Source organism: Mytilus trossulus, chromosome 8 (assembly GCF_036588685.1).
Source record: "Mytilus trossulus isolate FHL-02 chromosome 8, PNRI_Mtr1.1.1.hap1, whole genome shotgun sequence".
NCBI lineage: Eukaryota > Metazoa > Mollusca > Bivalvia > Mytilida > Mytilidae > Mytilus > Mytilus trossulus.
Genome location: NC_086380.1, coordinates 29,109,288 through 29,123,796, shown reverse-complemented (window position 1 = coordinate 29,123,796; position 14,509 = coordinate 29,109,288). Strand labels below are relative to the sequence as shown.

General features: G+C 32.4%; 1 protein-coding gene across 1 annotated transcript; it reads right to left on the bottom strand.

Annotated features, from left to right (window-relative positions):
• Positions 1-3,592: 3,592 nt before the first annotated feature.
• On the bottom strand, positions 3,593-14,238 carry LOC134727548 (uncharacterized). The gene is made up of 4 exons (XM_063591929.1): positions 14,135-14,238; positions 10,570-12,371; positions 9,576-9,737; positions 3,593-6,412 (listed from the first exon to the last, which is right to left on the bottom strand). The coding sequence occupies exons 2-4, from the start codon at positions 12,346-12,348 to the stop codon at positions 5,123-5,125; spliced, it is 3,231 nt and encodes a 1,076-aa protein (XP_063447999.1). The 5' UTR covers positions 12,349-12,371; positions 14,135-14,238; the 3' UTR covers positions 3,593-5,122.
• Between the last annotated feature and the right edge of the window lie 271 nt (positions 14,239-14,509).

Below are 14,509 nucleotides of genomic sequence, written 5' to 3'. Positions count from 1 at the left end.
ATAACTTGTATAATGCAAAAATACAAGTTATAACATGTACAAAAGTACCTCGTACATGTTATAACCTGTACAAAATATTACTGAAAAATAGATTCAACTTGTACAAAATCGAAAAATAAGGATCTGTTTCTATTATTGCAACAGATGTTATTTACCTCAATAAGATTTTCTTAACTTTTTTATTATTCCTTCATGCTAGTGTGTTTTGTCCTTTTTTGATACAGTTAATGCCCAGGGGTCGGTATTACGAAGCATTCCTGCGACCTGTCATAAGATATATCTTAGGACATGTCTTATTGTCCTCTTATGACTATCTATGGACATATCTTTATTTGATGAATTATAAATGTCAGTGTCCACTTTGAAGGCAATAGTAAAATACTTTCATTCTAGTTGACACTAAAAGACATAAAAGGATAGCCAAGATAGATGTGTTTACAAATAAAATTGAGAATGGAAATGGGGTATGTATCTAAAAAACAACCCGCACATGGAGCAGACATCATCCAAAGGCCACAAATAAATGAATTCAAAGTAGAGGATATATATTTAAAACAATCAAAATGACATTCGCCTCATGCAATGAGCTTATAGTTTATAAAATAAAAATTGAGTTATAAATTTACAAAAGTATACTGAAGGCCAAAAATGTTGAAGAGTAGATCCAAAGATATTGACAATGAAGCGTGGTCCAATGAAACTATTTCAGCTTTATCTTGCTTTATACAGAGTAAGCATACGAGAAATTGTTTTAGTCTTTGCATGCTATACAAATAGAGGGAGGAGTATTACCCAAAGTTATAAGGCATTGTTTTTTTAATTTTTTGGATAAATTTAGTTGCTAGTATATAATGTAATTGTCATTGAGGAAATGCAACCTTTTAGTAAATCGTGTCACTTATTTAAGCCATGATGGAATGCATAAAACATATAATTACATAAAAACACATGTTGCCAACATAAGTCATGAAACATACATTTCTAAAATTTTGTGATCACTGTCCTCTACAGAGCATTGGTGAATTTAAATGTATTTTCGATATCATTAAGATTAATCTTAAATTCTGTACAAGTTAAAACAATTTTAAGCAATATTTTGTACTGGTTATAACATGTATGAGGTACTCATTTTTGTACATATTATAACCTGTACAAAATCGCAACTTGTACACGACATATATATATGATTCTGGAATTAATAAACTATAATTGATTTCAGGTAAACCCCAATCATTGATTTCATGGATAGTAGATTTCTTTGAATGTTTTGTGCCCAATAAAGGATTTCCTATCGCCAATTTCTATAAAATATGTATGCATTTTGAATAAACAAGTGACATATTTTTATTTGTTGGCCTACTTCCTAAATCAAATACTTTCTTATTGAGATATATGGAAACTAGATGTAGACAACGTACTTTACGGCAGAACCGATATCGTTTCTTGATTTTCGATTTAAAAGCATCGAAACAGCTGATTGTCTGTATGCGAGTCCATCATAATGCGTTATAGATCAAGATTACGTTTTAAGTTTGCTTGGCTGACGACGACGTGGTACCAATATACCACATTTTTTTAAATCCATGGTTTTCGAACACAGCGTATTACTCGTGACATGAATATGTCATGCCATACTAGTTATCAATATCTATTCTCGGAAGATGATGTTTTCATCATAGGACTGCTGAATATGTCGACTTAATCATTTTGGTTAGATATGCGTCATTTCTGGAATTATGTCTCTTATTATATAACATAAGGCATCTATATACGAAATATGAATGATTCGTGTCTTCTACCTTCTGAAATTTCAAGAGATCACTATCCCTATGTCGAGCTTTCTGCGACAAAAGTGGCAGGCTCGACAAAAATAGATGTTGGCATGATACGACATGTATTTTATGTTGGTATAATAAAAAAAAAAGACGGGAGGGATTGTGATTGATTTTCATATGACACGATCTGTCAATCAATTTAATCAAGGTATGTAGCTGGCATTTCAGTAACTGCTAAACTTCCTTGGTTAATGTATGTATCATAGCCATTTTGTTCAGTTTCTTTTGTTACTATTCAGGTCTTTCACATCCAATTTTTTATGGAAATATTCTTTATAAAGCACAAATGTGTCAGTATTCACCTCAGAACCTAACAAAACCTTTGAATATACTTATTAAGAAGGATAGAGTTACGATACTGTTGTCAGGTCATTAAAAATTCACTAATATAGGTTCTTTGCATCGGAACTAAACACATTTATTAAAAAAACAGTTGTTGGCATGACACGGGTTATGTTCTTCTCATATATGTTATGATGGTATGATACTAAACCCCAAACGGGAAGGATTGTGCCTGATGTTCATGTGATGAAATCATAATCTTTCAGTCAGTTGAAGTCTGGAGCTGGCATGTCATTTAACTGCTAGTAGTCTGTTGTTATTTATGTATTATTGTCATTTTGTTTATTTTCTTTGGTTACATTTTCTGACATCAGACTCGGACTTCTCTTGAACTGAATTGTAATGTGCGTATTGTTATGTGTTTACTTTTCTACATTGGCTAGAGGTATAGGGGGAGGGTTGAGATCTCACAAACATGTTTTACCCCGCTGCAATTTTGAGCCTTTGCCAAGTCATGAGCCTCTGGCCTTTGTTAGTATTGTATTATTTCAATTTTTTAGTTTCTTGTGTACAATTTGGAAATTAGTATGGCGTTCATTATCACTGAACTAGTATATATTTGTTTAGGGGCCAGCTGAAGGACACCTCCGTGTGTGGGAATTTCTCGCTACATTGAAGACCTGTTGGTGACCTTCTGCTGTTGTTTTTCTATGGTCGGGTTGTTGTCTCTTTGACACATTCCCCATTTCCATTCTCAATTTTATGATATCAGACTCGTACTTCTTTTGAACTGCATTTTTGTGTGCGTATTGTCGTGCGTTTGCTTATTCTACATTGAAGTCGATAGCGGTATAAGGGGATGGGGGTTGAGCTCTCACAAACAATGTTTAACCTGGCCACATTTTTGCACCAATCATAAGTTAGGAGCCTCTGTTCTTTGTTAGTATTGTGTGAATTTTGTTTATTTTACTTAATTTTTCTCGCAGTGCAGTATTTTTGTCATTATACTGTTTTTCGGATAACGATTTTTACACAAAGTGGAACCGAAGAGCCAAATCTAAAAACATTTCTTTTCTTTTCTTCAACAAGAACGATACTGCTGATGGAAGACTATCGGCGAAATAAGATATCATCATAGCAGTAGTGTCGTCAGTCCTTAAAAGTTTACCACTGATATTTTTTTTTAAATACTTTTGAATTGTTTTGACTTATTCAAAATTTATCAATAAAACATAGGTTTCTTCTCCTTAATTCAAACGATGTTGCCCCTCAATGGGTACGGATTTTCATTGTATGTCCTCTTTGTTTATAATGTTTCTCCAGTATTTAGTCATCCTTGACTTTGGAATCAAAGTTCTCAAACCTTCTTGATGAAGGTAAATGTAGATAATATATTATGATGCTCCAAGTTTCGGTAACTTTGAATCTTTTTTAATACATTAAAACAATAACAAACATTGAGTAATTAAAAATCCTGATAGGCAACAAACTTTAATTCTAGGTACAACAGTGTAATAGCTAATTCAGTCATTCTCTGTTTCACTTTAACAAGGAACAAAAGTGTACACATTAACATGTTTCCCTCTGTATAACACATTAATACAGGTACAAAATGTATAACAAAAACTTAATATTATCAATTATGTCAATGACACATGTCAAGGTAAAATCATCCTCTCACACAGACCAGTAAACACTTACTGTAATTCCATTATCTAACATACAAGTCACTGTTATGATTTAAATCTAAGAAACCGACCTGATTTAATTAACACCTTTTGAAAATGTTTGATTTTTTAAGTTTAGGGTTTTGTTTATTAAAAATGTAAAAAACATCATTGTTTTTATTGGTTAACTTAAGTCCCATGGGACATTTAATTCCCTTATACTAGATTTTCATAAGGATCTGTTTTCACCTATTCAGGCAAAATTTTGTTTTGATGGTTGCCATGGCATATGATATAGGACCCCAAAAAAATATTTCAGTGAATCACCCTCTGCATGATTTTTATAAAGACAGCTACTTTAAAAGGAACATAGATATTTAAGTCAGGTTCAGAGATCCTGTCAGACAAATTTGATACACAAAAATCATTCTTTACACCATATACTCTATATATAGAGGGTCTATTAACATGAATATGAAGTCTCTGAGAACTTATCCTCATCAAATACATTAAACTAAAAAATAATCTATAGAAATAAGGTCAGTTAGACGGATATGTATACCAAATATGCTTAACCTATTTCAATAGCATTTGAACAAAATGGACCTAATCACTAAAATTTGAATTGACTTGTAATCAATAAAAAAAATGGAGCCAAGTTCAAATAAACCCAATGTGTCACACAAACATGTAATTTTTAATCATTTTAAAAAACAATATAGCTAGACTATTTCTTTGAAACATATCTAATCAAGAAAACTTTACACTTAATGTGGATTCTCTATTATTTGTTTGATACCAATTTTCATAGGTTTTATGAATCCATGTACTGTGGATTCATTTATTTTCGTGGGCACCAATTGTCAAGGATTGCAAAAAACTCACATATTCAAGGATATTTAAATTTGTTGTTTTGGAAAAGTTTGCATTCATTCCTGTAGAAAATTTGTATTTTGTTGAACATTTAAATTCATGGTTCCCCTGTTCACACAAAAAATTGGTATCCAACAAACATTAATGAATCCACAGTATGTAGACACAGTCAACAATCATTCTACATTGTTCTAAATTGTAACAGGTGACCTATTGCTTATAGTAATTGTGAAACCAACCGTAAATAAAATAATTCTACATTTGTAACAATTGTCATGGTAAAAAACTTGAAAAATAGATATCAAAATGTAAACAATTGCATACACCAAATATAAGTGCCCATCTAATTATAGCATAGATTTGACTGTGTGAATAGCAGATCAAATCCTGAAACCTTACTCTTAACCTTGACCACTCATCTAATAAATCAAATCTGGCATTAGTCGACCTCATCTCCAAACATTCTTAGATATCAGTAACATGATTTCTCTCATTTACAATTTCTGCTTCTGATGAACTATTGTTTTCATTTAATAAATGCAAGTCAATAACATTCTCAACCTGGCTTTCTTCAATGCTTTCAGAGTCAGTGAGGCATAATGCTTCAGATGGTTCTAATGGCAACTCCATGACATCTTTGGTGAATGGATATATTCCTGTTTTTCTAAAAGCCGACTGCAAATTACTAGTTGATAATGCATCTTTGTAAGCTTTGCATACCATGGGACACACATCATTATGATCTAGTGCACAGTTTTTCGTTCTGATAGTTTTATGACACAGACTGTTGTAAATATCTTTAAGAAGGCCATAACAACCTACATCTAGTGGTTGTAAAAAATGGCTGGTGAGTGCTGGTATTAACTGGAGTATAATATTATGATTTCTTGCCCATTCAAATGTGCTAACAGGGATATGAGATGCGTGTCCATCTAACAACAACAACACAAGTTCATTATCTGGGACTATCTTCATGAAATGATTGTGGAGAAAATCCATAAAAATGTCTGAATTAGACTCTCCAGTTTTAGAGAATGTGACAACAGACCCTGGTGAAGACCCCTCCAGCAGCTGGTCATTCACTTTCTGTACAGGTAAGATAAAGAAAGGAGGCAACGCACTACCAGCTGCATTTCCACAACCCAAAATTGTGACTATTTCACCTTTTCCTGAAATGGCAACACTTTTCTCATCAACATTGTAAATTAAATGAGGTTTGTCTATGAGATTGTATTTAAGTAAAGCTTTTTCAAGTTGATTAAAGTACTTAGAAATGGTCTCTTTGTTGGCATTATTTGCTTTAACAACTTCTAAAGCCTTTAATTTTACAATTTTAAAATCTGGCCATCGTTTAATCATCCCTGAGTACCAGGTCAGAGTCAAGGGTTTATCCTTCTTGGTTTTCAGATCAAGTGCAATTGCATAGTCCATAGCTATGTCCACCACATCCTGACGATAATATCCATACCCAAGTTCACCCATTTCTATCAAGTGAGTCACCAACCTGCTTTCTTTATCTATGGGAAAGAAAGGTCCGTTGCCACTTGTAGTACAATCAGGGTCTATTCTACCATTCACCCTATCCATAAGAGTTGTGAATGGTACACCATGTAACTTTGATGCTGAACGCATAGAAACCTTGTCCTCTACTACAGCTTTATAAGCTGTTGCCATTGCTGACGTACTATAAGATCGATATTTTTTATTACGCTTACGATGTATACCTTCAGTAATTAGAGTATCATGTGGATTGATCTACAAAATAAACAAATAATGAGGAAATTGCAATATAATGTATAGTCTTCATTACTGTGGAATCATTGTTTATTGTGGTGTAATAAATGTTGGTGTATTTCTTAGGCAAAATCTAAACAAATAAAAAAAGAACATGTGGTATGATTGCCAATGAGACAACTATCCACAAGAGACCAAAATGACACAGACATTAGCAACTATAGGTCACCATACAGCCTTCAACAATGAACAGAGCACATACCTCATAGTCAGCTATAAAAGGCCCCGATAAGACAATGTAAAACAATTCAAATGAGAAAACAAATGGCCTTATTTATGTAAAACAAATGAACAAAAAAAAAATATGTAACACATAAACAAACAACAACCACTGAATTACAGGCTCTTGACTTGGGACAGGCACATACATAAATATTGAATGTGGTGGGGTTAAACATGTTAGCAGGATCCCAACCCTCCCCTTAACCTGGGACAGTGGTATAACAGTACAATAAGAACAAATTATAAAAATTAGTTGAAAAAGGCTTAACTCATCAGATGGAGAAAAATACAAGTGGATTTGGCTGGGTACTTATACATCCTGACACAAAAAGACACAATGAACAGATCTGAGAGTACTCACAGTTATCTGACAGCTAGTTCAAAGCCACTAACAACTTATAAAATAATCATGCATCTAAGACTAAACTATCAATCCGTACACATCCAACATAATGGATTTAGTGTAATGATGCATAAACAGCCAGAGAAAAACATGACAAGTTTTTTTTCATGTGCAATTTTTTTTTTGGTGTCTATGAAGAATTTGGCAAACCAAGAAATAAATTATTAGCGAAAACATGCATATTATGTATACTATACACACAAAAAAATCCACACTAAATTATCCTAATTAGTAAATTTATCTATGAAGCTTATAGTCCACTTAATCTAGCATAAATTTTACCATGACCTTGAAGTAGTTACAACAGAATATTTTAAAGTTTTTATCTTTGGCATTATACCCAAAATATTCACAGAAAAAAGTCCCATAATATCTGACCTGAGGAAAACTTAAATATCACAATTTTAAAATTCCTATGGAGATTTGCATTGATTTGGGAATTCTAGGCAAAAAAGGCAGAAATATCAATAAAAATTTATATAAATCATTACTTTAGGGCTTTTATTAAAGAAAATGTGTTGATTTTTGATATTTTAGTCGTCTTTATAGTATAACAAACAACTCTAATTAAAGGTGTTTTCATATCTTTTATTAAATTCTTCACCAATTCAAGGTAAAGAATCTTAAATTGAATAAAACAAATATACTCTTCTTTTTGTGGTGTAACGTTTCTTTAAACATGGTAAATGCTGAAAAAATATAATTTACAGATATAAACAATTCCAAATATTCACATTATTTTTTTTCAAAATGGTCTTAAAGCCATAATTTGCTATTTCTTGAATGAAAAAAGTGCAACAAAAAAAATTACCAATAACACTTCCGTTTCTTACACTTCATGAGCAGAAGATTATATAAGATAGTCAAATACGAACTTATGACCCCATCGAAGTATCATACTTTACATGAATGTTAAGAAAATCAACCAAAAACTGACAAAAACAAGAATGTGTCCAAAGTACATGGATGCCCCACTCGCACTATCATTTTACATGTTCACTGGACCGTAAAATTGGGGTCAATACTATAATTTGACATTAAAATTAGAAAGATCATATCATAGGGAACATGTGTACTAAGTTTCAAGTTGATTGGACTTCAACTTCATCAAAAACTACCTTGACCAAAAAAATTAACCTGAGCTTCACACTATCTTTTTTCTTTGTTCAGTGGACCAAGAAATTGGGGTCAATACTTTAATTTGACATTAAAATTAGAAAGATCATATCATAGGGAACATGTGTATTAAGTTTCAAATTGATTGGACTTCAACATCATTAAAAACTTCCTCGACCAAAAACTTTAACCTGGAGCGGGACGAACGAACAGAGAAATTTTGATATGCTGATTTTGAGTTTTCCTCAAGTTATATTTTATGGGACTTTTTTCTGTATGTATTTTGATCTAAATGCTATAGATTGGAACTGAAACCTTTTCTGTTGCAATTAGTTTGAGGTTCAATTTTAACCGTTCAAACTTAGATTGACTGAACTATTAGAATTGATCTAATAAAAATCTTGTTTTTTTTTAATACTTTTTAATAGGATATTGTGCTCTATCAGTTATTTTAAAAGTGACATTTTCATTTTTTTTCAGCAATTTTCTTCTGACCATCATATGCCAGGTTACTCTTCACGTTGAAATATGAGGTTTTCATGTCTATTTTGAATCTGCCTGTACCAAGTCAGGAATATACATGACAGTTATTGTCTATTCTTTTGAAGGGGCCATGATGGCCGAATGGACTAAGTAGTTTCTACTATAATCCCTAGCCAGTCAAAACTGAGGTTGTGAGTTCAAACCCTGATCGTGCAAGTGCACTCCACTTCAATCTTAACTGACTAAGATTGTTACTTTTGCTATAGAAGGTCCTGGTTTTCCGAAATAGCCTTAATGCTGTGCTTAAAAGTTGCGTTAAAACTACAAAGATCAAAATCAAATCAATCCATTTGTTTGATTTGTTTGAGCTTTTGTTTTGATTGGGGACTTTCTGTTATGAATTTTCCTCAGAGTATTTTTGTGATTTTATGTTTTATACAAAATCAGTACTGACCAAATGGAAATCTTCAAAATTTATCATTCTTACAGATGTCATAGTGCCTTATCATACATGTGATATGTGCTTTTAATACAATGTATAATGTCAGCAAATATTTCACGGAAAAAAACCTGAACTATATATTGACATGTTGCAAGCTTAATCATGTTCATAGCTTAAAATGCTGCTTGTTTGTATAGTAACTGTATGGTATACTATAAATTCAGAAATTATTGTGTGCATTTATTATTGCAATTTTGTCATTACAGACTAAAATATGAATTCAGTTTTGCCATATTGAGATAATCCTTTCAATTCAAATAAAAAAATTCACAATTCGAATTTTAATTAATCATTATAACCTTGTCCCATTTAACACAATAATAAAAACATCCCAATAACTTCTGAATTAACACCAAAACATTGATCATGATTTATGTTCTTGATTAGTACATACTTACATCTATACTGACTTTTCCGCTTACTCTTCGTTGGAGTGCTAACTTGGTAACACAAAAATTTTTGCAGGCTGCCTGAATGGACATTCCTCCCTCCTTCACTGCATAATAAGCGTCCACTAATGATTGATAATCATACTGCATAACCTTTCCACTATGTAATTCCTTTAAAAATAAAATAGTGACACTATTAATCTATTGAAAAATAGTAAAATTGGGTCAGTCCTATGCAAAATTTTGGTGGTGAAATCCTGAGGACTGACACCTTTTCGCGAACTCTGACATTTTCCTCTCCTCTGGTTATATGTGACAGATGCTAAGGAAATTACCCCTTTTGGTTTATTTTAGGCAAACTTCAGCTTATGTGCAAAACTAATCAAAAATATTATTGGTCATGTTTAAGAATTTGAGAAGAAAAGCATTGTCTAAGGTCTAAATTCCGCCATAAGCCTTTTATAGCTTACTGTACAGTATGGGTTTAGCTCATTGGCATATTACATCTTTGTCCTTTAATTTGGTCTATAGATATAGAAAGATGTCTTATTGAAATTCTGAATGGCTATATATATACATGTACCTTGTCATGCATTGTCCCCTTATTTCTAAATGGTTGGGACTATCAATTAAAAAAAAATCTGAACGTGCCCTTTGTAGTATTGAACCTTTTACTAAAATTTTATAGAGTTCAATATACACAAACTTAAGTTATTGTCCAGAAACCAATTGTCTTTGGATCTAGACGACATGATAACAATACACAACCCCAAATTGTTTTTCTTGTCATATTAAAATCATTTGTTGTACTTTGGTAAATTTGTGTTTTAAAACTGAAAAGTTTGTAAATTGTGCTTTAATATCCTTAATAATTATCATAATTATACATGTATAAAAAGTTAAAATTTTCAAAAAAAGTCCTAAAATTTATTTTTTTCATGGTCAATGATCATAATGATGTACATGTATAGTACTTAAGTGTCATAAAAGTAAGTAACAGTACCTTTTTCTCTTTCTTTATTTCTGATACTTTTCCCATATTTTCTTCGTCATCTGTCTGATTGTCTTCCCCAGCTATCTGATTAGCTCCCCCATCTGTCTGATTGTCTTCTCCTTCTGTTGGGTTGTCTTCCCCATCTATCTGATTAGCTCCACCCTCTGTCTGAGAAAAAAGACTATCACAACCTGTACATATGTGCTGCCCATCTTCATTTTCAACAAAATCTTTTGAAACTTTCTGACAAAGTTGACATTTCCACCCTTGTCTTTCAGTTTCAACTAAAATACCCTGGCCTTTGTTTGTTGGTAAAGTTTTTGAATGTTTTGAACTACTCATGCTATTTGTTAAAGCTTTTGATATTTCTGAACTATCCATGCTTGTTGATAAAATTTTTGATTTTTCTGAACTACCTTTACTTGTACATGTTGGTAATGATTTTGTTTGACCATTGCTGGTTGATAAAGTTTTTGACTTTTCTGAACTATCCCTTGTTGTTGGTAAAGGTTTTTGTTTTTCTGAACTTCCCATGCTGGTTGATAGAGTTTTTGATTTTTCTGAATCAACTTTGTTTCCAGGTAAAGGTTTTGACTTTTCTGAACTACCTTTACTTATTGATTTATCTACTTGTAACTCAATAATAGAGCCATCGCTACTATTTTCATCTATATCAGTAATTGTTGCTTCGCTACTATTTCCATCTATATCAGTAATGGTTTCTTCGCTACTATTTTCATCTGCCTCATATATCAGGCCAGAAATTGCTGACAGTCTTTCAGTTTTTTTCAAAACCCCTTTCTTATCTTTTACTTTAAATGTATGTTTACTCTGGATGGTACTATCTGGGCTATCTTTATCTTCTGTGTGTTTAACAGTCTTGGGTTTTTCTTTTTCTACTTTTATCTTTTGTGAACAAATTTCTGACCGTGTTTGAACATCATTCTTTGATTGTTCTGAAACTCTTGCCAGTTTTTTAGGAATGCCACTGTCAGATTTAGATAAATCTACATTGTTTTTTCTCTTATTATTGTCTACACAATCTGAATTCAAAATGGATGTCAACGTCCTCATTGAAATAGCTCCACTAGATTGAGAACTTTGAACTTGAATATTGTTGCTGTCAGTATTAGATAAATCTACATTGTTTTTTCTCTTATTATTGTCTACACAATTTGAATTCAAAATGGATGTCAACGTCCTCATTGAAATTGCTCCACAAGGTTGAGAACTTTGACCTTTAGTATTGATAGTTCTGTCCTCTATTCTTTCCAAAATAACGTTATCTTCCAGAAGCTTCATAGGTATCTTTAGAGGAGCAGAGAAAGAGTCTTGGGCAATTTCTACGTCATAAAATATACTATTCCTGTTGTGGCTTTTTTGTCTCTCCTCACGTTGCTGTTTCAGATTGGCATCACTGTTCACAACGCCTTGAACAGAAGTTGTAAATATACTCACATCCAAAAAGGTGCAAAGATTCAATAAATCAAATGCCCGCTCATGATTTAAGGTAAAACTTCCTGTATACAGAGCTTGTACTAAATCATAAACAGTTTTCAACGAGTAATCTTTCAAGAAAACTTGACATTGTGTATTAGAACTGGTATCTGTTGAGAGCTGCTGCAGAAGGTAAGCACTGCCACATGCCACCAGTACCAGTTTATGAACAAAGACTACCCCATCTTTACACACTAGCCATGCATCACAAAACAGACCAGACTGCTGTAACCGGTACATGTGTTTTGACAGATCTTGAGAGTATTCAGGAATGGTGATATTATAATCCATAATGGACAGATGGACACTGCTACCTAGAAAAGAATAAATTTGTTATCATAAATTACATAAATTATAAATATGTAGATGTATAGATATTATTATGGGATAACATTTTGGCATGTCATGATGAACTTGGGTGTGGTTTATGAGATTTTACAGCTCTATAAAGTGGTTGAGATGTTATTTCTTTTTGAAATTTGTAAATATGTGGTTATTAGTATTGATCTGTAACCTGAAATCAAAAGGTGACAATTTTTATGTTTTTGAGTGGATTAATTTGGGGTTTGAGTTATTTCCTAAAACATTTTGAACAGAAAAATTTGTGTTTTCTAAAAATCCACAGTCATTTATTTTAGCTTTTTTTTTGTGTGTAAAACAATTCTACAAAATACATGACACAGACATCAAATATTTCAATTTATGCAAGCTTCGGTACCCAACTTAATGTTATGCTAATTGCATTATTCCTTGCTTATCCAGCATTTCATTTTGAATGAAGATCAAAAAGCACTTGTAATCCAAATAATAAAGAGTCTTGAAAGTGGCAGTTAGGCCTTTTATTTGGTAAATTATGCTTATTTTCTAAACAAAAAATTCTGTCCACTAATTTGATGGGAAAAATATTTTGGTAAAGTAGATGACAAAAGGACCCAAAAAAATATTTAAGTGTGAATTCCCTCAAACATTGTTTTTTTTGGCAAATTAAAGGACCTCAATCATGTCAATAATTCAATTTTTGATGAAATCAAACAAAGTTTAATTAGGGCTAACAGGGCAGGCAGCAGTTTTAAAAAGTGTTAAATATTGAATTAATATTGAAAAAAAATTCATTGATAGGTAAAAACTAAATAAATTTGTTTGCGCTTGTGACAACATCGACATGCCGTGATATAAAAGCTGTTGTAATGTCAGGAATAACGTTGTTACAACTTAATTATATGTCACCACAACATTGATGTACAATGTATGATGTTGTGGCAACGTAAAAAAAAACATACACTTTCACATAAATACAACGTAATAACCTGATGTCAAAGTGTCAATGCGACGAAAACATGACATTGTGAATTTGTCACGACGTAATTACGACATAATATTGTTAGCTGGGTAGGACCTTTATTAGGACTCTGGGATCATGTGATTATTAGCTTGGGATTTCGGGATTGACCCTTTTGGGATCCTGGAATCCTGTTTTTTTCAGATTTCGGGACGTCAGGATTTATTTTATTCAAATTCGATATTTCGTTTTTTTAAGGCCAGATTTCGGGATCAGTACCCCTCCTTCATACCTGCTGTAGGAGTCCTATCCCCCCCCCCACCCACCCCAACCCCCCTCTCCCCCCATGTCCCCTTTGCAGTAAAATGATTGCTCCCTAATTATTTTTATTAAAGACAGGATTTTGATTAAGATTTGTAAGAAAATCTTTATTAAACTGCAATATTATCGATAAAAAAAACTTAATATCAAGCCAGAAAAAGCATGGTAAACATTAGTCCAAATAATTATGACGTCTGGCAAGGCTATTTTAATTTTTTTCTGGGACGCCTTCCTACGACGTCGTAGGAAGGCGTCCCAGAAAAAAAATAAAAATAGCCTTGCCAAACGTCATAATTATTTGGACTAGGTAAACATGAAAAACAATGTCAATGTTTAAGGTGACCGATTTTATAAAATGTTAACTTATGGCCGATCTTTCAAAACACTGTACTTTTATCTTCTTTTAAAAACCGCCGTGTTAATTTGAACGCTAACATGTGCGAACCAATCTGACTTTAAATGTCAACTGTTTTATACCTATGATATCAAGAGTTTTGGGCAGAGTCTTCTTCTCTGTCTAAATGAATATATGATCCTGAGCACGGTGCATATCAACGGCTAGATTGTTTACCCCTAGAAAGTTTGTACATGATATGAGTATAAACTAACGGGAATTAAATTAACAACGCACTACAACCAATATTTAATTCATTCCTGAACAATTACTGGAAAAATCAAAATTACTTAAAAATAACACAAGGAAAAAAGTATAGAACAATTTCTAGTACCTGCGGTATACTTACTTCTCGGAGTTCTCCCTGTAGAAGCAGAAATACACAAGAGAAAATTGACATATTTACATTCCCTTACAACCTGCTCCAATAATAAAATAAAAGAAATCATCAGACAAAT

What these genes read in the sequence shown, in the direction of transcription:
- LOC134727548 (XM_063591929.1), bottom strand. Translation starts at nt 12,348, where the DNA reads ATGGATTATAATATCACCATTCCTGAATACTCTCAAGATCTGTCAAAA. An exon ending in AAATAAAGAAAGAGAAAAAG is followed by an intron (nt 9,738 to 10,569) that starts GTACTGTTACTT and finishes TTATTTTTAAAG; the next exon opens with GAATTACATAGTGGAAAGGT. An exon ending in GCGGAAAAGTCAGTATAGAT is followed by an intron (nt 6,413 to 9,575) that starts GTAAGTATGTAC and finishes TTTATTTTGTAG; the next exon opens with ATCAATCCACATGATACTCT.